The sequence below is a fragment of the Chenopodium album genome, chromosome 8 (genome assembly GCF_948465745.1).
Source record: "Chenopodium album chromosome 8, dcCheAlbu1.1, whole genome shotgun sequence".
Taxonomy (NCBI): domain Eukaryota; kingdom Viridiplantae; phylum Streptophyta; class Magnoliopsida; order Caryophyllales; family Amaranthaceae; genus Chenopodium; species Chenopodium album.
In genome coordinates, this window is record NC_137841.1 from 32,223,344 (window position 1) to 32,248,999 (window position 25,656).

The window sequence follows — 25,656 nt, forward strand, 5'->3', positions numbered from 1 at the left end:
CAGGGGTCACAAGAAATCTTCCAGACTAAAATTCTATCCTTGGTGACCAGTCTATCCAAAATAGCAAGCCAAGTTATAAAAATACTCTTTGGTGAAGCTTGATTGTTGCAAATAACTCTCTTCCAGGGAACTTTTGGCCCTTGAAGCTTAATGATACCGTAAAGCTTTTTAATCTGCATCTTGCCATTGACAGTAACATTATCCCTACCTCCAATATCATTCATAATATCTCTAGAAGCAAGGATCTTTTTCAAAATCCAGGAAGCTTTTTAAGGAATAGGAGCAGTCCAAAACATCTTGCCAGCAAAATAATAAATGTGAACCCATTTCACCAAAGGTTATCAGATTTGTTAGCAAGGTCCCAAAGCACCTTGGTAACAGCTGCTTTATTCCAATCTTCCAAGGAAATCAAGTTCCAACCACCACAAGACTTGGGAAGGCACATAAATTTCCAAGCAACAAGAGCTTTCTTTATGGGGTTACCTTTTCCAGTCCACAAAAATCATCTAAATTTGGATTCCATCTCTCTAATGATTTTCTTTTGGTAGAATGAAAATTTGAGCCCAAAAGGCTTGAACACCAAAGAGAACACTTTTGACCAATTGTAATCTACCAACATAAGGTAGATGCTTCGCAGCCCAGGTGTCAATTCTACTTGTAACTCTTTCAATCAAGGGCCTACATTTAGAAATAGTGAGCTTTTTAGAAGAGAGGGAAAACCCAAGTACCTAAAAGGAATAGTACCATTAGCCATTCCAAGAACCTGCTGGAGCTCACATCTTTCATTATCCAAAATGCCCCTAAAGTAGGCATCACTTTTATCAAAATTTGCAGACAAACCAGAAGCAATAGAAAACATCTGAAAAGTCTCAAAAAGAATTTTAACAAATCCCAAATCAGTTCTAGTAAAAAGCAATAGATCATTTGCAAACATTAAGTGAGTAATCCCAAGTTTCTCACACCTAGGATGGAAGATGGAAGTTAAAATCTGGATCCTTAGCCATATTTTGCAAACATCTTGACAAATACTCCATACACAAAGCAAAGAGAAAAGGGGACATAGGATTACCTTGCTTCAACCCTTTCTTTGCTTGAAAAAGAGCAGAAGGATAACCATTGATCATAACTAAGTAAGAAACAGAATTTATACAGCCCATAATCCATGTTATGACCTTGTTAGGAAATCCCAATTCACATAGCCTAGTCTTAAGGAAACTCCACTCAACATAGTCATAAGCTTTCCTAAGATCAATTTTCAACATACATCTAGGGGTAAAAAATTTGTGAGCATAGCCTTTGATCAATTCTGTAGCAAGTAAGATGTTATCCCCAATGTGTTTACCAGGAATAAACCCAGCTTGAGCATTATAAACAATAGAACCATAACCCTTGCCAATCTAGTAGTGATGACCTTAGAGATCAATTAGTAAACAAGAGTACAACAAGCAATATGCCTAGATTCCTTAACATAGGAAGGATTCTGAACCTTTGGAACTAGAGTAAGGGTAGTGCAACTCTAAGATTTCTCTAGCACACCAGTTTCAAAGAAATCTAGAATAGCTTTATAAACATCAGATTTCACATAATTCCAGGCTTATTTAATGAAAAAAGCATTAAAACCATCAATACCAGATGCTTTGTTATCCATAATATTGGAAAGAGGTTGATCAATTTCATCATGAGAGATAGGGGCAAAGAGAATATCAATATCATCAGAAGAAAGTTGTGTCCTAGCTCTAACAACAGCAACACCAACAGCTGGCAGAGTACCAGCAGCAGAACCTAACAAATTCTGATAGAAGCTAATAATTTCAACTTGAACTAAATCAGGATCCTTTAGCAGAACATCATTAGTAGTATAGATGGAGTCAGTTCTATTCCTATTCCGTCTTTGTTTCACGACAGAAAAGAAATAGTGGGTGTTAGAATCCCCAAGCTTGATCCAGTCAACTCTTGACTTTTGTTTCAGAATGCTTTCATAAGTATCCATCCAATACTTTACTTTCTCAATTCCAGCCGTCTCTTGATTCAACAAAGAAATATTAGTACAGTCCTTAGCTAACTGGTTTTTTATTTCAACCAGATGAGCAGCTTCCAATTTGTCTATAACCTTAGAAAAATGATGAGTATTCAAGCTTTTAAGGCCAGTTCAAAATTCTAAAAGGTTTACCTTTCCCAGCAACATCATTAACAAACTCTATCATAACAGGACAGTGAGTAGAAAGAGAAGGAGTAAGATAGATGGCCTTAGTTTGATCATAAGCCAACATCCAAGCTTCATTTACCAAACCCCTATCAATTCTTGTAGCAATCCTATCAATACCATGACCCTTATTATTCCAAGAGTAGAAGGATCCCTTACTCTTAATTTCAATAAGCTCCAAGTCATGGACAAAATCCTAGAAATCCCTAACGTCATAGTTAGTAACTGGGTTCCTATTTAGCCTATTTTGAGAAGATAACACCAAATTGAAATCACCAATACAGAGCCAAGGTAATTGAATATACCTAAACCTTTGATATCAGTCCACATAGGAGCCCTATGCTGAATAGAATAAAGCCCATAAAAAAAGGTATATGCAATCTGATGCTGTAAATCCTTAGTAGAAACAAAAGTGTGGATGAATTGCTCATTAACAGCCATAACATCCAATGAAACAACATTTGGTTTCCAGCCAACCCAAATTCTACCCTTAGGAGAGAAAGAATAATTGCAAGTCAACTCCCAAGCCTTGCCAATTAAAATTCTTTTTCACCGAGTCAAACTTATGAAGCTTTACTTTAGTTTCCAAAATAGCCATGACATCAATAGAGTGATCTCTAAGTAACTGCTTAACAGCAGCCACTTTATTTGGATCATTAAGTCCCCTAATATTCCAGGCTGTAATGATCATGGCACCAGAGGGGGATTACATGTTTAAACTTCCTAACAATCTGAGTCTTAGTCTTTGTCCCTACCAACCTCCAACCATCATCAAAATTGACCAAAGGATCATGAGAAGGAGTAGTCATAGGAGAATCAGTAGTGTGCACCACCTCTTGATGAGTAGTTTTTGCCTGAGGAACAACAGCTTGAGTTTTAGGCGCCCAATCTTGTTTTTGTTTTTGAACAACTTCTTTCTAAGCTAGGGCAGGGGCAGCCTGTTTGTGAGAAGCCTTAGGAACAGAACAATCATGGCCAACCTTGTCACATTTCTTGCAAAATGGAGGTTTCCATACAAACTGAACCTTAAGCTCAACACTTTCACCTGTTGGACCTTCAACCAGAACAAAATTAGGTAGGGCCTTATTTACATCAACTTCAACAAGGATCCTAGCAAATGAGACCCTAAGTTGCCTTGAAGTGCATTCATCTCCACAGATAGGAACCCCTAGCAAGCTACCTATTTTGCTTAAGGTCTCAATACCCCAACAGTTTAATGGTAGGTTTGGAAACTTAAACAACAAAGGTATTGTATTAAGAACTTTAGAGTGGAAATAAAACTTTTCACTCCAAGGCTTAATAATAGCAGGCTTTCCATAAAACATATGAAGACCAGAGCATAACATAGTATTCACATCAGCAGCAGAATGTAAATTAATGATGAAATAACTATCATCATGCCAGAATACCTCTGGCTTTCCAAAATCACCCAGTTCTGAGCTATGAATCTATGAACCGCATCTATAGTAGGATAATATCCAACAACATAGAATATCACAATATTGCAGCACTTCTTATTACCTTCAAGTAAATCAGGGGAAACTAATTTAGCAATAAGCTTACCTTCCTTAAGAACAGGAGCTACATAGGATAGAGAAGACCCTTTTACAGCAAGTTTCCCACGGAATGAGGTATCACTCTTTGAATCAAGGGCTATTAAACCGTCAGAATGTTCAAGTAGATCAGCATTTGGCATGGAAGCATTCAGATTGTTAAAAGAAGTAGTATCGAGAACAAAATCCGATGAAACAGTAACTACAGAAACCCTAGGTACTGTTCAATTGAAATCCTTTGAAATCGAGCCAAAATTAAGATCCTAAGCTGCAGCAATGGTGTTTACATCTTTTCGGGGCAACATTCCAACAGATGGATGAACTAACCCAGGAGTTGGAGTAACAAGTTCATCAACTTCATCAATCAAATCTGGGTTGAAAGTAGACCCAGACTTCCTTCAACTTTCCAGAATCATATCAATTGGAGCAATATGAGTCTGTTTTACACCAGCTTGGGGGAGAGGAGTAGCTTGCTTCTTCTTTTTTTCCATTGTTAAAGATCTCAAGGAAGAAAACCATCAAAATCATAAAACCATGGAAGAGAGAGAAGAGAGAAAAGGCAACGTAAAGTCAATGCCCCAATGTTAATGTGTTTCACTTTAATGTATTTTACTTTCATATGATTTAATATGCTTTGTTGATTGCATTTGACTTTCATTCATTTAAAAAGATTTGTTTGAATGTATTTGACTTTTATTTGACTAAAAAAGATTTCTTTAAATGTGTTCGACTTTCATTTGATTCAATTAACTTTTTTTGAATGTGTTTGACTTTCCTTTCATTTAAATATATTTGTTTGAATGTGTTTGGCTTTCATTTGATCAATTAGCTTCGTTGAAAGAATTTGACTTTCATTCAATTTAAAAACCTTTGTTTGAATGTCTTTTACTTTCATTTGATTCAAAAAGCTTTGTTTGAAATTAATTGACTTTCCTTTGATTTAATTTGCTTTGATGAATGCATTTAAGTTTCATTTGATTCAAAAGACTTTTTTTGAATGTGTTTGACTTTCACTTGATTCAAAAAGCTTTATTTAAATGCGTTTAATTTTCATTTAATACAAAAAGCTTTGTTTGAATGTGTTTGACTTTCGTTTGATTCAAAAACCTTTGTTTGATTGTGTTTGACTTCATTTGATTTTATTAGCTTCGTTGAATTCATTTGACTTTTATTCAATTTAAAAAGATTTCTTAGAATGTGTTTGACTTTCATTTAATGAAAAAAGCTTCGTTTAAATGTATTTGATTTTTAATGATTTAATTAATTTCGTTTAAATGTGTTTAACTTTTCATTCATTCAAATATATTCGTTGAATTCATTTGACTTTCATTTGATTAAAAAAGCTTTCTTTGAATGTGTTTCACTTTCATTTGATTGAATTAACTTTGTTTGACTGTGATTTACTTTCATTTCATTCAAATAGATTTGTTTGAACGTGTTTGACTTTCATTTGATTCAATTAGCTTCGTTGAAAGCATTTGACTTTCATTTAATTCAAAAATCTTTGTTTGAATGTGTTTGACTTTTATATGATTCAAAAAGATTTATTTGATTTTTTTTACTTTCATTTGATTCAATTAGCTTCGTTAAATTCATTTGACTTTCATTTGATTAAAAAAGTTTTGTTTAAATGTGTTTCACATTCATTTTATTGAATGAACTTTGTTTGAATGTGTTTGACTTTCATTTCATTCTAATAGATTTGTTTACACGTGTTTGACTTTTATTTGATTCAATTTGCTTCGTTGAAAGCATTCGACTTTCATTTAATTTAAAAAGCTTTGTTTGAATGTGTTTGACATTGATTTGATTTAAAATGCTTTGTTTGAATGTGTTTGACTTTCGTTTGACTCAATTAAGTTTGTTGGATGCATTTGACTTTCATTCGATTCAAAAGCTTTGCTTGAACATGTTTGACTTTCATTTGATTCAAAAAGCTTTATTTGAATGTTTTTTACTTTCATTTGATTCAATTAGCTTTGTTTAAATGTGTTTTAATTTCATTTGATTCAAAAACCTTGGTAGGATGTGTTTGAATTTCATTTGATTCCAAAAGCTTTGTTTGAATGTGTTTTACTTTTATTTGATTCAATTAGCTTCGTTGAATTCATTTTACTTTCATTTGATTAAAAAAGTTTTCTTTGAATGTGTTTCACTTTCATTTGATTGAATTACCTTTGTTTGCATGTGTTTGATTTTCATTTCATTCAAATAGATTTGTTTAAACGTGTTTGACTTTCGTTTGATTCAATTTGATTCGTTGAAAACATTTAACTTTCATTTAATTTAAAAAGCTTTGTTTGAATATGTTTGACTTTGATTTGATTTAAAATGCTTTGTTTGAATGTGTTTGACTTTCGTTTGATTCAATTAAGTTTGTTGGATGCATTTGACTTTCATTCGATTCAAAAACTTTGTTTAAACATGTTTGACTTTCATTTGATTCAAAAAGCTTTATTTAAATGTTTTTTACTTTCATTTGATTCAATTAGCTTCGTTGTATGCATTTGACTTTTATTTGATTCAAAAAGCTTTTTTTGAATTTGTTTGACTTTCATTATATTGTCTTAGCTTTGTTGAATGCATTTGGCATTCATTCGATTCAAAATGCTTTGTTTGAATGTGTTTGACTTTCATTTGATTCATTCAGCCTTGTTTAATGTGTTTTACTTTTATTTGATTTAATTTGTCTCGTTTAATGCATTTGCCTTTCATTCAATTTAAAAAGCTTTGTTCAAATCCATTTGACTTTTATTTGACTAAAATAGCTTTCTTTAAATGTGTTCGACTTTCATTTTATTCAATTAACTATGTTTGAATGTTTTTGACTTTCCTTTCATTTAAATAGATTTGTTTGAATGTGTTTGCTTTTCTTTAGATGCAAAAAACTATCCTTAAATGTGTTTATTTTTCAATTGATTCAAAAAGCATTATTTTATTGTGTTTGACTTACATTTTATTCAATTAGCTTCATTAAATGCATTTAACTTTCACGCAAATCAAAAAGCTTTGTTTGAATGTGTTTGACTTTAATTTGATTTAAAAAGCTTTGTTTGAATGTGTTTGACTTTCATTTGATTCAATCAGCTTCGTTGTATGCATTTGACTTTTAATTGATTAATAAAGCTTTGTTTGAATGTGTTTTACTTTCATTGAATTAACTTTGTTTGAATGTTTCACTTTTCTTTCATTCAAATAGATTTGTTTTAATGTGTTTGACTTTCATTTGATTCAATTAGCTTCTTTAAAAGAATTTGACTTTCATTAAATTAGCTTTTACAGTGTATTCAAATAAAGCTTTGTTTGAATGTGTTTGACTTTCATACAGTTTTGTTTGAATGTGTCTGTAACACCCTAGAAATTCCTTTCCTTTAAATACACACTTTACTCTTTTTAAAATACGTTTTAGGAATATCTAAGACATTACTGCCACCGTGAAAACGGCTAAGGCAACTATCAAAGATACACAGCGGAAGACTTGAAAACCAAAACTATTTAAATAACCCAATTTAAAAACCAAACCAATGAAAGTAAAGTTGAAAATCAACAAAACCAAAGTCAAATAAAATCCACTACAACTTGGAACCATTTAAGGCCCTTATTCAAAACCGAAACAACCAAACCTTTGTGTTAGTCCATAAAGTAATATAATAAAATATTCAATGCATAAAACACATCATATCCTAATGGAAGCTAGCATGATTCTCTCTTCACTCATGCCCCGTCATGAACATGCTTCAATACCTGAAAAGTGTATCTCTACTTGCCCCCAATACTCCCCATTAAAATGGATCATCGTAGGGCCAAGATAAAGACATGGCCAGACACAAACAACACACACAATCAGGAAAGCTGAGTACATAAGCGTAAATTAAACACACTAACATGCATTCTCCTATCATCACACACACTTACCTCATTGCACCTGTTTACAAGCACACATAATAATCAACAAGACACTCTAACTAGACACTAAATAATTCATTTAGCGTTGATTACGCATCGAACTGGTTTCCAACTATACCTATCCCAAATAAATTGGGGTTAACTGACACGGGAGCTAACCGTGCCAGCAACAAACCTGTGCCAAACATAGGTGGCGGAATTCCAGCACATAAAAATAAAAAGGAATATACAGCGTCCTGTACTCCGTTGGAAGTTATGGTTAAATATAAAACCCCATAACTCCCCCCATTGTTCATACTCAAGGTATATACGTTCCAAGAGTTTTGGTGCGTAATGTCTTTCACTTTACGTTATTTACATATTATTAGACTTGGTGATGACTCTCAAAGCATAATAACTCAATAAACAATAATTATACAATCAAATAAACATAGCATTTTAATTCTTGAATAATTAATGACCACATATTATTTATTGTTGAACCCTTTTTAATTCTACCTCAGTGTCAAAGACACCTTAAACGCATAATGCGCCAAAAATCCTATCCCTCGGTGTTAAAAACACCTTAAGTGCACAAAGGCACCAACATACAATTTATTCCTTGTGTACATAGACACTTATATAGCTCCTTCCTCATGCTTATAGCATCAATAAAAATTATTTGAACCATAATAAAATTCCTTTTCAATATTCCAAACATAATTAAACATGTAGTTTAATTGATCATGCCTTCTAACATGCCATAAATAAAAATGTGGTTCAAACACAACATGCCAAAAATATAATTTTCCAATCCATAAACCATCACAAATAATTCATGTTTCACCATTCAATCACCAAAACCATTAATTCACAATTCCATACATAAACCTTAGCATGATACTACTTGTAATTGATTGAAATCAAGCCTAGCATGATTCTACATCATCAAAATATGCTAAGTACGCGAACGTACCTCAAATAAGCTCTTAAAATAATCGAGTACTCTACAACAATTCTCGAACCAAGTCTCCTACATAAAGGAACAATAATACTATATTAATTACCCTTGTATACACAATTTCCAGCAACTTAAACTCACTTTAAATAACTTATAATAATCTGAAAATTATTTAAAAACCCCTAATTAAACTCCTTTTTAATGGATAATCACACCCTTTTATTAAAAATCACAATTATACTACTTTAAATAAAATTCCAACATTTTAAACTAATCAAAAATCCTTTAAAACTTCAACAAAATACATCTTTATACTTAAATTATCCATAGAAACATTAAATTATCTCTTACCCCTTTTAAACTCAAAGATAAAATTTATAGCATAAAAAAAAACTTCGTTAAAAATCAAAAACTGCTCGAAAATCGTAATTAGAGGCTGAATTTGGCCACGAGAGGGTGGTATTTACTACCAAAGGTAGTAAGTATCTCTTAAAACGTTGTTTCTACTCGAAAAACACTACTTTTTTTTATCAAAATCGGAGGAGTTTAGAACCTGATCGGGATTAAAACGAGATTAATATTAACGAATGAAAATCTAATTATTAAAACATGAATTTGCGTGTTCAAAATAAATCTGGAATTAAGTTAAACTAATAAGTAGTTATAATCATCAAAATTTCAAAACATCATTACTATAAAAGCCCTAAATCAATTATTCATAAAAACCCTAAAATCATGATTTTCAATAATTTAAAACCCTAGGTTATAAAATTTACAAAATCTAAAAATTATAAAGTTCAATCATCAAAATACAATTTGATACTAGTTAAATTAATTATAAACAATAAAATCAAAACCCATAAATCAATAATTATAATTACACAAATTAATAAAACAAAGGAGAGAGAAAATAAGACTAACCTTTTTGTGTGGAAAATTTTTGGGGATTCATGGGGTATTTATAGAGTAAAAAGTGTATGGTTAAGTTTGGGCTTGTAAAAATGTGGGCTTGAGTTATGGGATAGGGCTTAAGTTATGGGTTTTGGAATGGGTTATTCCAATAAGAGTATGTAGAAATAATTTACATTGCCCAATAATTAATAAACGTTTAGCCCAAAACTTATTTTACTTTTATAAAACTTTATATTTAAAATACTTTAACCCTTTAAAATATTTAATTAAGCCCTTGACAATACATTTTATTAATACTTAAATACTTTATAAAAATACTTAAAAATACGGGGTATTACAGTCTACCCCCCTTAAAAGAAGTTTCGTCCTCGAAACTTAGGTACGAAAACTTTAAAAGCTCGTTTAAAGGCAAATAAATACTTAAAATCTCAAAAACTTTTCTTAATACTTTTAGTTGTTGTACTTTTGTGATACTTCCTTTCTACCTCATCTATTCATTCGCACACAAACTAGTGTGTAAAGTAACCAACTTGCTGACCTACTTACACAAAATAATGTGTAAGATAACAACTTTACTAACAAACTTACACAAAATAATGTGTAAACTATTAGACTATCTAACAAACTCACACTAGCATTAGTGTAAGAGTCAACTTTGGTAATAAACTTACATATCTTAGTGTGTAAAATAATCAAACTTATCAACTAAATCGGTGTAAAACTGACGAAAAAGCACTTTAAAATGCCAAAATTAAGGAAAAAGCGCGTAATTCTATCGCACTCTACCCCCCTTAAAGAAAACGAGTTACGTCCCCGTAACTCCACTTAACTTAACTTTAAAATCATGTTGATCTTTTCTCATTCCATCCTTGGTAAGGTCATACACTTCTCTGTATGCATTCTTTGTTGCGAACCAAAATTCTTATTAATTCCTTACACATTATACCAAAAATAATCAATTTTCATCTATACTATCTTTCACCCATCCTCTAGTAACATTATGAAGCACTTTGATATTCGAAACTTTGATTTGTCTAGCTCTTTCATGATCAAATTGGCTGAACTCAATAGATCCCTTTGCAACTCATACCTTTAATTAATGTTCTTTCACAATGACTTATGAAAATTGTCTTATACTTTACCAAGGTCCGATAATATGCCACGTTATTTGCCACTTTACCAATTCTATGCAAATTCATATATATTTCTATATACTTTGGCTCAAATTTTCTTTCTTACCAAAATTCATCTTTTGTCTTATGGGTTACACTTTCAATAACACTTGTGTCTTGTCCGTTGTTAAACTTGCACTACTCAGATCAAATCCATTCATGTATACTTTTCTTGTTTCGGTCACTAATGTTTCCCAACATAGTGATCTTTCAAGGTTCTTTTAATCCAATCCTCCAAATGTTGCCATACCAATGCTGGCTTGTATGGTGACCTTGTTACATCCTTTTCCGAAATTGAATACGCTTGTTTTCTGGATAAATTCCCCTGTCAAATATTATTTCGCTATTATACTAATGGATGAAGGATGTAATCGTCTCAAATGTATTACCAAAGTTCTCCTGTATACCTCCTTCTAGGATTTTGAAAGAAACTAGGATTTTTTTTTTTTGTTTTTTATCTGACATGATATTTTCAGGTACTCCATGTAATCTCACAACGAATTTGATGTAAGCCTTTGCAAGTTACTCCATCTTCGAAGTCTCCTTCATCGGGTTTTAACTTTCTTTTTCCAACACTTTCGAGGAGATTAATTTCCTTATTTTCCCTTAAATTTAACATTATTAGCAACGTATTTGCCCAATACATTACTTCCCTTTCATTGACATTGAATGTCTCTTCCACGATCCTTTATCAACTCCAATAATTTCTTGTTACATTTTTAAATCTTTATGTGTGACAGTCTATCTCAAACTTTAAACTATAAAATTCATTCACAAATAATCATTAATTTATACAAAGTTATTTCACACTTATTACTTTCCATGAACTTCCAATTATTCTTCGCTAGGGCATTCACTTGTTAATAATCCTTTCGAATCTATCAAAACCTTCCACACCGTTGTCCAACTTAAACCTCAACAACAATTGTTTTATCACCGAGTCCATAATTCACCGTTTTATCCCTGTTACATCAACTTTTCCTCTTATCGCAAGGTTTCCCAAAATGGTCCTTTCTCAATCACAACTCACGCTCGGGAAAAACTTGCGTGCATTTGCTTCTCTCTAAGCATCAACACGTTATATTACAGATGTTCACATCGTCCTTTCCTTCCCATTCTTAGAATTCACAAAAATACCTTCAATGAAAATACTGAATTCCATAAGTCCATGGAAATTATAGATGATTCATTATCCCGAAAGGCAAAAATGAAAACTCGAATCGTCCAAACCTTGTCATAAGCGCCAAATTCTAAATATCCTCTTTCGAATATTTTTACTTAGTAGTTCTATCCTCAAGTCTAATATCGAAATTATATTTCCTCATTTCATTTGATCAAACTAATCGTCGCTTTAAAGCAAATTAAAGGATAATTATACTTCTTTGTCACATTGATCAATCCCCCATAGGCACTTTACAGACACTTCCATCCCTTTCTTTAACAATTACATGCGCTCTCCAGGGTGATGTAACCTTCTTTCAATGACCTCAATAGTATCTTTCAACCCCCTTTAAGCAATGCAACAATAACCTTTTCTCCATACGCAAATATGTCCGTATAATACCTCCAACTTCACTTAACCTTTATATCCTTGCTTATATTTCCCATGCTTACATCTTTCCTCCAATTAAATCCATAATCTCTCTTCTAGCATCCCTTGAATAAACTTGTGACCCCTAAATAATCTCAACTTCAATCACTTTATAACCAATCCTTACCTAAATCATATCAACACATTCCAATCAAATTCATAAATCTTGTCATAAATTCTTCTCCTTTATGACATTTTTATATTCATAGTTCAATAATTTCAATACCTTTAAGTATATTATTTCATCATGGTTTTAACATTCTTAACCTCCAAGAATTACTTAAGCCACCTTCCTGCTTCTTCTTATTCCTAATATATCTTTTTAAAACTCCTTTAGTCATCTTGTTGATCTTTCACCCACTTTTTTTTTCTGGTTTGATCCCTTATCCTCATCCTTAGTCTCACTTTTTTTTTTTTTTTTTTTTAGCGAATATATGAATTGTTCACTCTTTATACAATTCAGTCAAACTCCTAAAAACATTATATGTTGACAATTATCATTGGAACTCATATAAAGATCACCCTCCTTTAACTTGTTCCTTGGGCTTCTAAGCAATACTACTCCCTTAAAAACTTCGAGATCTTAACAACTTGGAGTGCTACTCCAAAGCAAACAATCTTTTCATTTCCACCCAAACTTCACTACATGTTCCTTCCATCTGCATGAAAGTTCGGTAAAACTTATTTCGAGTTTGCTATCTCAAATGTCCTTCAGATAAGATTGGGTGTATTCACAACTTGTTCGTTCCCATTGACATGGTAAAATTAACTCTTTCCAGTACTTATCATACAAACTTTCATTCCCTCTCAAATTCTAAAGACACATTTTGCCTTTAAACAGCTTGCATAGCTCTTTAACTCAACCCTCAAAACTTTGGGAATTGATCTCCCTTTGGTGTTTAGATGGTTTTCACTCTTTAACACTATTTAGTTACACCTTCATCCACTACAGGATTATTGGTGGTTATATCATCTTTGGCAATCTACCAAGTTTGCCTTACTACCTTGTTCAAATCATTTCCATTACTGGAATTGTTTCTTGTCACCATACTTTCTGGATGATAAAACTGGATGCTATATAGGTTGGGTTGAAACACCTAGCTTTCTCTTGTTCTAATCAAAACATTAGCCAATAAACTCAATCAAGGAACAATTAATATTTAATTCGAATTAAGGTTTGAGGTAACATATTTTTGTCCTCATTTCCAATAATTCAAATGCATAAAATTATGATTGATAAACAACCATAGTTCATATAATTAAACAAGCAATCAAAAATATAAATATCCCCATGACTGCTACCCAAAAGGAGAGAAAGAAATGAGTAGCTCTTGGAAAACAATAGAAATCATAAGGTCGTTGAACAACTCTAAAAGAGTAGGTGAATAAGTTCAAGAACTCTCTCCAAAATGATAGCTTTGCTATGACTCCTTAACGTAAGATAATTATCTTCATATACCAAGGTTAATGAGTAAATACTCATAACTTTTAGATGATATGTGTTAATATTCTCAAGGTTGAACTTGTGACAATGTTCTTAAGGTTCGACAAAACAAAAGTCCTCAATATTCCAACAAGATCATAACTTCTCAAAACTCCAACCATATATTAAAATATATATGCTCAACTCTCCATCCCAAATTAAATAACTTTAATCATAAGAAATGATAAGTTACTAAGCATAAAATGTCAAACTTCAATTGATCCGCATTGAGTATCCCTCATCTCGTATAATAACTTTCATCATTACTCATCTCTAATCATTTCCTATGCTCACCTCATTTGGGCTCTTGTTCAATTTCGATTACAATTCAAACTCATACTCAAAGACAAAACATATTCCTCAAAATAGATAATATCCCAAATGATTTCATCCTTAAGCTCCTTAACCATATGCATTAAAATCAATCTCTTTATCCTTATAACTTGGTGTCTCCATACACAAGTGTACAAAACTCAAATTACTCATTTTTAATACCTAGACAACGTATCTTAACAACAAATTATCCCAAAAACAATACCCACATTCATGTGATGATGTGCATCCAAAATTTCTTCGAAAATACATCTCAAATAAGACCATCGAAGCGAACCATCCTAACATAAGCAATTGAACTCTCAAAATCCTTAACATTCCTCAAAATTCTCATCATAGAAACTCACAGGTTATAGGTTTAGGGATCCTACAAGAAAACGAGATCAACTACCAATAACAAACCCTTCCTATAACCATATAATACAGTTCTTGCAGAAAATTAAGTTCGATGTTCAATCAAACAATCTTGATAGCTCACATATAATGATTCACATATTACATGTTGTCATCAATAAACATTTAGTCATACAACATGCTTGAACACCTCTTAAAAAAAATACATATATATATGCACATCGGAAAAAAATTAAATTCTAGCCTATATGCCCTTTCTTCTCCTACCCAAGCTCACCAACATGCTTATAAAAGCTTTTAACACATATTTCTTACCTCAATCCTTGCTTTCCTGCAACATAAACAAACTAAAAAAAATATATTTAGTTTTTTACTCCTCTTTTTTTTTTTTTTTTTTTTTAAAGAAATTCAAAAATCAGCTTTGAAAAAGACCGAAAAATTTTCGGCTTTCTTAAAAAAAATCGAACATCCTTATAAAAAAAAAATTTGGATGTTCTTCATCAAAAAAAAAAAAAAATTTTTGGTCATTCCTAACATAAAAACAAAACTAAAATTCAAAACAATTTAGTTTAACACCGTTTAATTAAATAAGCACTTGGCCAAGTTTTAAAACAAAACACTTGAAAATACGTATTTTTTTTTTTTTTTTTTTTTTTTTTTTTTTTTTTTTTTTTGCTTTAGTGGTAATAAAATCTCAACCAAAGCTCCCAGATACCACTTTGTAACACCCTAGAAATTCCTTTTCTTTTAAATACACACTTTACTCTTTTTAAAATACGTTTTAGGAATATCTAAGACATTACCGCCACCGTGAAAACGGCTAAGGCAACTATCAAAGATACACAGCGGAAGACTTGAAAACCAAAACTATTTAAATTACCCAATTTAAAAACCAAACCAACGAAAGTAAAGTTGAAAATCAACAAAACCAAAGTCAAATAAAATCCACTACAACTTGGAACCATTTAAGGCCCTTATTCAAAACCGAAACAACCAAACCTTTGTGTTAGTCCATAAAGTAATATAATAAAATATTCAACGCATAAAACACATCATATCCTAATGGAAGCTAGCATGATTCTCTCTTTACTCATGCCCCGTCATGAACATGCTTCAATACCTGAAAAGTGTATCTCTACTTGCCCCCACTACTCCCCATTAAAATGGATCATCGTAGGGCCAAGATAAAGACATGGCCAGACAAAAACAACACACACAATCAGCAAAGCTGAGTACATAAGCGTAAATTAAACACACTAACATGAATTCTCCTATCATCACACACACTTACCTCATTGCACCTGTTTACAAGCACACACAATAATCAACAAGACACTCTAACTAGACACTAAATAATTCATTTAGCGTTGATTACGCTTCGAACGGGTTTCCAACTATACCTATCCCAAATAAATTGGGGTTAACTGACACGGGAGCTAACCGTGCCAGCAACAAACCTGTGCCACACATAGGTGGCGGAATTCCAGTGCATAAAAATAAAAAGGAATATACAGCGTCCTGTACTCCGTTGGAAGTTATGGTTAAATATAAAACCCCATAACTCCCCCCATTGTTCATACTCAAGGTATATACGTTCCAAGAGTTTTGGTGCGTAATCTTTTTCACTTTACGTTATTTACATATTATTAGACTTGGTGATGACTCTCAAAGCATAATAATTCAATCAACAATAATTATACAATCAAACAAACATACCAATTTAATTCTTGAATAATTAATGACCACATATTATTTATTGTTGAACCCTTTTTAATTCTACCTCAGTGTCAAAGACACCTTAAACGCATAATGCGCCAAAAATCCTATCCCTCGGTGTTAAAAACACCTTAAGTGCACAAAGGCACCAACATACAATTTATTCCTTGTGTACATAGACACTTATATAGCTCCTTCCTCATGCTTATAGCATCAATAAAAATTATTTGAACCATAATAAAATTCTTTTTCAATATTCCAAACATAATTAAACATGTAGTTTAATTGATCATGCCTTCTAACATGCCATAAATAAAAATGTGGTTCAAACACAACATGCCGAAAATATAATTTTCCAATCCATAAACCATCACAAATAATTCATGCTTCACCATTCAATCACCAACACCATTAATTCACAATTCCATACATAAACCTTAGCATGATACTACTTGTAATTGATTGAAATCAAGCCTAGCATGATTCTACATCATCAAAATATGCTAAGTACGCGAACGTACCTCAAATAAGCTCTTAAAATAATCGAGTACTCTACAACAATTCTCGAACCAAGTCTCCTACATAAAGGGACAATAATACTATATTAATTACCCTTGTATACACAATTTCCAGCAACTTAAACTCACTTTAAATAACTTATAATAATCTGAAAATTATTTAAAAACCCCTAATTAAACTCCTTTTTAATGGATAATCACACCCTTTTATTAAAAATCACAATTATACTACTTTAAATAAAATTCCAACATTTTAAACTAATCAAAAATCCTTTAAAACTTCAACAAAATACATCTTTATACTTAAATTATCCATAGAAACATTAAATTATCTCTTACCCCTTTTAAACTCAAAGATAAAATTTATAGCATAAAAAAAAACTTCGTTAAAAATCAAAAACTGCTCGAAAATCGTATTTAGAGGCTGAATTTGGCCACGAGAGGGTGGTACTTACTACCAAAGGTAGTAAGTATTTCTTAAAACGTTGTTTCTACTCGAAAAACACTACTTTTTTTATCAAAATCGGAGGAGTTTAGAACCTGATCAGGATTAAAACGAGATTAATATTAACGAACGAAAATCTAATTATTAAAACATGAATTTGCGTGTTCAAAATAAATCAGGAATTAAGTAGTTTTAATCATCAAAATTTCAAAACATCATTACTATAAAAGCCCTAAATCAATTATTCATAAAAACCCTAAAATCAAGATTTTCAATAATTTAAAACCCTAGGTTATAAAATTTACAAATCTGAAAATTATAAAGTTCAATCATCAAAATACAATTTGATACTAGTTAAATTAATTTCAAACAATAAAATCAAAACCCATAAATAATTAATTATAATTACATAAATTAATAAAACAAAGGAGAGAGAAAATAAGACTAACCTTTTTGTGTGGAAAATTTTTGGGGATTCATGGGGTATTTATAGAGTAAAGAGTGTAGGGCTAAGTTTGGGCATGTAAAAATGTGGGCTTGAGTTATGGGATAGGGCTTAAGTTATGGGTTTTGAAATGGGTTATTCCAATAAGAGTATGTAGGAATTATTTACATTGCCAATAATTAATAAACGTTTGGCCCAAAACTTATTTTACTTTTATCAAACTTTATATTTAAAATACTTTAACCCTTTAAAATATTTAATTAAGCCCTTGACAATACATTTTATTAATACTTAAATATTTTTTAAAAATACATAAAAATACGGGGTATTACAGTGTCTGACTTTCATTTGATACAATTAGCTTTGTTGCATGCATTTGACTTTCATTCGATTCAAGAAGCTTTTGTTTGAATGTGTTTGACTTTCATTTTATTCAAAAAGCTTTGTTTAAATGTGTTTGACTTTTATTTAATTCAATTAGCTCTGTTGAATGTATTTGACCTTCATTCAATTCAAAATGCTTTGTTTGAATATGTTTGACTTTCATTTGATTCAAAAAGCTTTGTTTGAATGTATTTGACTTTCATTTGATTCTTTTTTTTTTGGTAAGTAAGCAATTATATTAACACAATAAAAACTGTACAACTATACAAAACAAAGCCTGAAACAGGCACCACAAAACTACACAAGAGCTAAAAAGCCCACACCACCCCCTAGAAGCCTAGAGAACCCTCAGCCACCTACAGGCAGGGAGAAGAGGGCAAACCCGGCAACTCTTCAAAGAGCCACACACATCCTGATACCTTCTAGGAAGGGCTCAGGAGGAGCAGAACTCAGGAAACAAAACACAAAAAATTCCATACAAAAACCTATCAACACAAAAACACCACAAAAGAAACTAAACAACAGTTACAGCATATGTCTGAGCTGAAACAACCATTTACAGTCTTCTGTCTTCCATCTAGCATCAATAAGCTGCTGAGCTCTTCCACTAGCTTCTCTTCTGATTGCCTTTACCAGCACCTCAAGGTAAATGACAGCATGCTGCCAGAACACATGATTTCTAGCTAGCCATATGTTGTAAATAGCAGCACTCAAAGTGGCAAGATAAAAGCTGCTCTGAATCTTGTTTTTCCCCAACTTCTCCCAGCACTTCCAGGCCTCACCAATACTATTATGTTGCAACCAATTCCTAGCCAATTGCACACACCAGTCAAACATCTCTTACTGTACTTACAAGCAAAAAACAAATGGGCAACAGTTTCAGTCTCATCACCACAAAGAAGGCATAAATCATCAGAACAGACCCCAAACCTTGCAAGCTTGTCCCTATTTTTGAGCCTCCCCAGCATTGCCAGCCAAATTATAAAAGAATGTTTGGGAACATTAAACTTGTTCCAAACCCATTTGCTTCAGGGAACCTTATCCATATTTTCCTGCAACCACTTATAACAATCAGCAATTTTTTATTGTTTGCTGAGCCACATATTACTAGTAAACCCTTCTTTTAGCTCCTCCTTAACCTTACGCATCAATTTCCACCCCAACCCAGCACTTCTCTTAGGAGTATAATGCCACCAATCTTGCCCTTTAAGGTAAACTGAATGCACCCATTTTACCCACAAGGACTCAGTATTCTTGGCAATCTTCCAAACATAGCTGCCAATAGCTGCCCTGTTCCACAGCAAACAATTTCTAACTCCCAGACCACCAGCATTTTTAGGTCTGCAAACCCAATCCCAGGCTAGGGGAGGAGCTCTACTCAGAACAATCTTCCCATCCCATAAGAAAGCTCTGCAAAGTTGTACAATTCTGAGCATCACAGTCTTAGGAAGCAACAAACATTGAGCCCAATAAGTGTGCAAGCTCATAAGAACAGCATTAACCAGTACTGCTCTGGCAACATAAGACAAATTCCTACTACTCCAGCATTGAATCTTATTAAGCATTTTGTCTACTATGGCATCATAGTCAGTAACTCTCAGATACTTGTCATTCAAAGGAATTCCAAGATATTTAAAAGGCATATTTCCAACCACAAACCCAGACAGATGCAAAATGGCATCTCTGGTCTCATCCTGCACATTCCCAAAATACACAACTGTCTTCTCAGTGTTTACCTGTAAACCAGATCTTTTTTCAAAAGACTTCAGAGCTCTAAGCAGAAGTTTAACAGACTCCACATTCCCATGAGAGAAAAGCATCAGATCATCAGCAAATATAAGGTGGTTCAAGGCTAAGCTCTTACATCTCTGATGGTATTTAAAGGCCTTTTTCTTCCCAATTTTCTTCAACATCCTAGTCAAATACTCTATGACCAGCACAAATAATAAGGGAGACATAGGATCACCTTGTCTGATCCCCTTTTTCCCAGCAAAGAAACCATGCAGACCCCCATTAATCATCAAGGAGAAGGAAGGAGTGCTGACACATTCCATAATCCAACCAGTAAACTTTATAGGAAACCCCAAAGCCTCAAGCATATTTTCTATAAATTTCCAACTTATAGAATCATAAGCTTTCCTCAAATCTACCTTAACTGTGCATCTAGGGGGCATTCTCTTATTACTATAGCTCTTAAGCATATCTTGGCAAACAAAGATGTTATCCAATATGGATCTTCCAGCAACAAAGGCACCTTGACAAACATCAACTAAACCAGGAAGCACTTCCTTAAGCCTGACACATATGAGCTTAGAAATGATCTTGTAAACAACATTACAGCATGCAATTGGCCTAAATTGAGTTACCTTATTAGCATTTTCAACTTTAGGCACCAGGGTCAAAGTAGTAGCATTAACTTGCTTCAGCAGCTTACCCTCAGCAAAAAAATTCAGCACAACTTTAGTGACAGCTGGACCAGTAATATCCCAAGTGCTCTTGAAGAATTTGCTTGAAAAACCATCAGGGCCTGGGGCTTTATCATCATCAATACTCCAGAGGGCCTCTTTCACATCTTTCTCACTAAAGTTCCTTCATAATCTGTCTGCCTGCTCTATACTCAAACAGTTCCCTTCCTGAATAACACTACCATGAATCTCACCAGTAGCAGCAGCACTGCTACCTAATAGTGATTTATAGTAGTCCAGAAAAGCCTCATAGACTTTCCTAGGCTCAGCCAAAACAGAACCATCATCACAAACAATAGAATACACACTGTTTTGAATTCTCCTTTTCCTTAGAATTGCATGGAAAAAAGCAGAGTTCATGTTACCATCTTTTAACCAATGAACCTTGGCTTTCTGCTTCAAGAAATTATATCTAGCAATATGAGCCTGATTATACTCCTCCCTTGATGTCTTCTCTTGCAGGATTATATCTTCATTTCTAGGATCACTCTGCAGATTAGACTGAATATCTAACAGTTTCTTCTAAGCAACAGCATCAGCTGTCTCAACACAAGTAAATCTAGTCAAGTTAATACCCTTAAGTTTCTTTTTAGCTTCAGTTAACTTCCTAACCAGCTGAAACATATCATTTCCCTGAATCCCAGTGGCCCAAGCTTCCTTTACAGCATCTAAGAAACCAGGAGCATCAATCCACATATTAAAAAATCTGAAAGGTTTCTTCAATTGCATACCACCATCAAACAGCTGAATAACACATGGACAATGATCCATAAGTCCCTCAGGAAAGAAAGTAACTTGCAGATAAGGAAACTCATCCAAGCAAGCATTATTCACCAGAACTCCATCAATTCTAGTGCTCACTCTATCAGTCCCATCTTGTTTATTATTCCAAGTATAAAACATACCACCAGTTTGCCAATCAAACAGCTGAGCATCACTCAAGCACTGTCTAAATGGTTCAACTTCAGCAAGAGTTATAGTAGAACCAACCCTATCATTAAGGTTAAGGACATTATTGAAATCCCCACCAATAAGCCAGGGGCCTTGGACAATCCCAGCAAGCATCCTTAACTGATCCCAAAGCTCACCTCTTTGCATAGCTTCATTTAAACCATACACAAAGGTTACCTCAAACTGAAAACCAGTAGCCTTGTGAACTACTCTACAATGAACCAACTGCATCTCCACCTTAACCACCATCACCTCAAAAATTTGGGACAACCAAATCACCCAAATTCTCCCATTTTTATGCTTACTGTAATTGGATCAAACAGACCAATCACCATAAACTCTATCAAACACCCTACCAAAATTCTTATCCTTCACCCTGGTCTACAGAAGCCCAAACATACCTATATTATGTTGTCTTATGAACCACAACACATCACACAATTTGCTAGGCATATTTAAGCCCCGAACATTCCAAAAACCCACACTATTCATTAAACAATTCAGGAAATTCCCCTTCCTCCAAAACCCTAAATCTATTACCACTACCCCCAACCAAAACAACACCTGATCTTAACAGTGTAGGAAGTTCAGACATTGAATCCTGTCCACCAGCATCAGTCATATCATCTGTCCTGCTCCCCCTCATATCATTAGCTTGCTGCTGAGAGGAACTAGTCTTCTGAACTGGTCTCCACATTTGCTTAGGTGGCTGCCTATTCTGGTTCCTGACTTTCACTGTATGATAAGGACAATGAGCATCCTCATGTCCCATACCATGAAAAACCTTGCATAATATAGGCTTCCACTCATACTCCACCTTCTGAGTAATGCAGACACCCTTTTCATCCAGGAATGTAATATTATCTGGAAATGAAGCATCAGTCTCAACCTCAACCATCACACGAGCATAATTAAATTTCTCCTTAGAGGCAGTAGCTCTATCAGTCTTAATAGGGTCACCAATTAGAGAGGCAATCTTCATCAAAGCATTCTGGCCCCAAAATTTAAGTTCATTTTATTGAGAGAAATTTGTTTGAATGTGTTTCACTTTCATTTCATTTAAATAGATTTTTTTACACGTGTTTGACTTTCATTTGATTCAATTTGCTCCGTTGAAAGCATTTGACTTTCATTTAATTTAAAAAGCTTTGTTTAAATGTGTTTGACTTTGATTTGTTTTAAAATGCTTTGTTTGAATGTGTTTGACTTTCGTTTGATTCAATTAAGTTTGTTAGATGCATTTGACTTTCATTCGATTCAAAAAGCTTTGTTTGAACATGTTTGACTTTCATTTGATTCAAAAAGCTTTATTTGAATGTTTTTTACTTTCATTTGATTCAATTAGCTTCGTTGTATGCATTTGACTTATATTTGATTCAAAAAGCTTTTTTTGAATTTGTTTGACTTTCATTTTATTATCTTAGCTTTGTTGAATGCATTTGACATTCATTCGATTCAAAATGCTTTGTTTGAATGTGTTTGACTTTCATTTGATTCATTCAGCCTTGTTTAATGTGTTTTACTTTTATTTGATTTAATTTGTCTCGTTGAATGCATTTGCCTTTCATTCAATTTAAAAAGCTTTGTTCAAATGTATTTGACTTTTATTTGACTAAAAAAGCTTTCTTTAAATGTGTTCGACTTTCATTTGATTCAATTAACTATGTTTGAATGTTTTTGACTTTCTTTTCATTTAAATAGATTTGTTTGAATGTGTTTGATTTTCTTTAGATGCAGAAAACTTTCCTTAAATGTGTTTATTTTTCATTTGATTCAAAAAGCATTATTTGATTGTGTTTGACTTACATTTTATTAAATTAGCTTCATTAAATGCATTTAACTTTCACGCAAATAAAAAAGCTTTGTTTGAATGCGTTTGACTTTAATTTGAGTTAAAAAGCTTTGTTTGAATGTGTTTGAATTTCATTTGATTCTATCAGCTTCGTTGTATGCATTTGACTTTCAATTGATTAAAAAAGCTTTGTTTGAATGTGTTTTACTTTTATTTGTTTAAATTAACTTTGTTTGAATGTTTAACTTTCCTTTCATTCAAATAGATTTGTTTTAATGTGTTTGACTTTCATTTAATTCAATTAGCTTCGTTGAAAGAATTTGACTTTCATTAAATTAGCTTTCATAGTTTATTCAAATAAAGTTTTGTTTGAATGTGTTTGACTTTCATACAGCTTTGTTTGAATGTGTCTGACTTTCATTTGATACAATTAGCTTCGTTGCATGCATTTGACTTTCATTCGATTCAAGAAGCTTTTCTTTGAATGTGTTTGACTTTCATTTTATTCAAAAAGCTTTGTTTAAATGTGTTTGACTTTCATTTGATTCATTTAGCTCTGTTAAATGCATTTGACCTTCATTCAATTCAAAATGCTTTGTTTGAATGTGTTTGACTTTCATTTGATTCAAAAAGCTTGGTTCAAAAAGCTTTGTTTAAATGTATTTGACTTCATTTGATTCAATTAGCTTTGATGAATGCATTTAAGTTTTATTCGATTCAAAAGGCTTTGTTTGAATGTGTTTGACTTTCATTTGAGTCAAAAACCTTTGTTTAAATGCGTTTAACTTTCATTTGATTCAAAAAGCTTTGTTTGAATGTGTTTGACTTTCATTTGATTCAAAAACCTTTGTTTTATTTTGTTTGACATCATTTGATTTTATTAGCTTCGTTGAATTCATTTGACTTTCATTCAATTTAAAAAGATTTCTTTGAATGTATTTGAGTTTCATTTAATGAAAAAAGCTTCGTTTGAATGTGTTTTATTTTTAATGGTTTAATTAATATTGTTTGAATGTGTTTAACTTTCCATTCATTTAAATAGATTTGTTTGAGTGTCTTAGACTTTTGTTTGATTCAATTAGCATCGCTGAAAGCATTTGACTTTCATTCAATTCAAAAACCTTTGTTTGATTGTGTTTGACTTCCATTTGATTTAATTAGCTTTGTTGCACGCATTTAACTTTTATTTGATTCAAAAAGCTTTGTTTGAATGTGTTTGACTTTCATTTGATTCAAAAACCTTGGTTGGATGAGTTTGACTTTCATTTGATTCCAAAAGCTTTGTTTGAATGTGTTTTACTTTCATTTGATTCAATTAGCTTCATTGAATTCATTTGACTTTCATTTGATTAAAAAAGCTTTCTTTGAATGTGTTTCACTTTCATTTGATTGAATTAACTTTGTTTGCATGTGTTTAACTTTCATTTCATTCAAATAGATTTGTTTGAACGTGTTTGACTTTCATTTCATTCATTTAGCTTCGTTAAAAGCATTTGACTTTCATTTAATTCAAAATGCTTTGTTTGAATGTGTTTGTCTTTTATTTGATTCAAAAAGCTTTGTTTGAATGTTTTTGACTTTCATATGATTCAATTAGATTCGTTAAATTCATTTGACTTTCATTTGATTAAAAAAGCTTTGTTTGAATGTGTTTCACTTTCATTTTATTGAATGAAATTTGTTTGAATGTGTTTGACTTTCATTTCATTTAAATAGATTTGTTTACACGTGTTTGACTTTCATTTGATACAATTTGCTTCGTTGAAAGCTTTTGACTTTCATTTAATTTAAAAAGCTTTGTTTGAATGTGTTTGACTTTGATCTGATTTAGAATGTTTTATTTGAATGTGATTGACTTTCGTTAGATTCAATTAAGTTTGTGGGACGCATTTGACTTTCATTCGATTTAAAAAGCTTTGTTTGAACATGTTTGACTTTCATTTGATTCAAAAAGCTTTATTTAAATGTTTTTTACTTTCATTTGATTCAATTAGCTTCGTTGTATGCATTTGACTTTTATTTGATTCAAAAAGCTTTTTTTAAATTTGTTTGACTTTCATTTTATTGTCTTAGCTTTGTTGAATGCATTTAACATTCATTCGATTCAAAATGCTTTGTTTGAATGTGTTTGACTTTCATTTGATTCATTCAGCCTTGTTTAATGTGTTTTACTTTTGTTTGATTTAATTTGTCTCGTTGAATGCATTTTCCTTTCATTCAATTTAAAAAGCTTTGTTCAAATGTATTGGACTTTTATTTGACTAAAAATGCTTTCTTTAAATGTGTTCGACTTTCATTTTATTTAACGGACTATGTTTGAATGTTTTTGACTTTCCTTTCATTTAAATAGATAAGTTTGAATGTGTTTGATTTTCTTTAGTTGCAAAAAACTTTCCTTAAATGTGTTTATTTTTCATTTGATTCAAAAAGCATTATTTGATTGTGTTTGACTTACATTTTATTCAATTACCTTCGTTAAATGCATTTAACTTT

General features: G+C 32.2%; 1 protein-coding gene across 1 annotated transcript; it reads right to left on the minus strand.

Annotated features, from left to right (window-relative positions):
* Positions 1-962: 962 nt before the first annotated feature.
* LOC145642911 (uncharacterized) lies at positions 963-3,012 on the minus strand. Its single transcript, XM_081694070.1, has 6 exons — positions 2,970-3,012; positions 2,781-2,881; positions 2,486-2,692; positions 2,171-2,399; positions 1,630-2,103; positions 963-1,357 (listed from the first exon to the last, which is right to left on the minus strand). The coding sequence occupies exons 1-6, from the start codon at positions 3,010-3,012 to the stop codon at positions 963-965; spliced, it is 1,449 nt and encodes a 482-aa protein (XP_081550196.1).
* Between the last annotated feature and the right edge of the window lie 22,644 nt (positions 3,013-25,656).

What these genes read in the sequence shown, in the direction of transcription:
- LOC145642911 (XM_081694070.1), bottom strand. Translation starts at nt 3,012, where the DNA reads ATGACTACTCCTTCTCATGATCCTTTGGTCAATTTTGATGATG. An exon ending in TTTGGTCAATTTTGATGATG is followed by an intron (nt 2,882 to 2,969) that starts GTTGGAGGTTGG and finishes TGATCATTACAG; the next exon opens with CCTGGAATATTAGGGGACTT. An exon ending in TGGCTATTTTGGAAACTAAA is followed by an intron (nt 2,693 to 2,780) that starts GTAAAGCTTCAT and finishes TTCTCTCCTAAG; the next exon opens with GGTAGAATTTGGGTTGGCTG.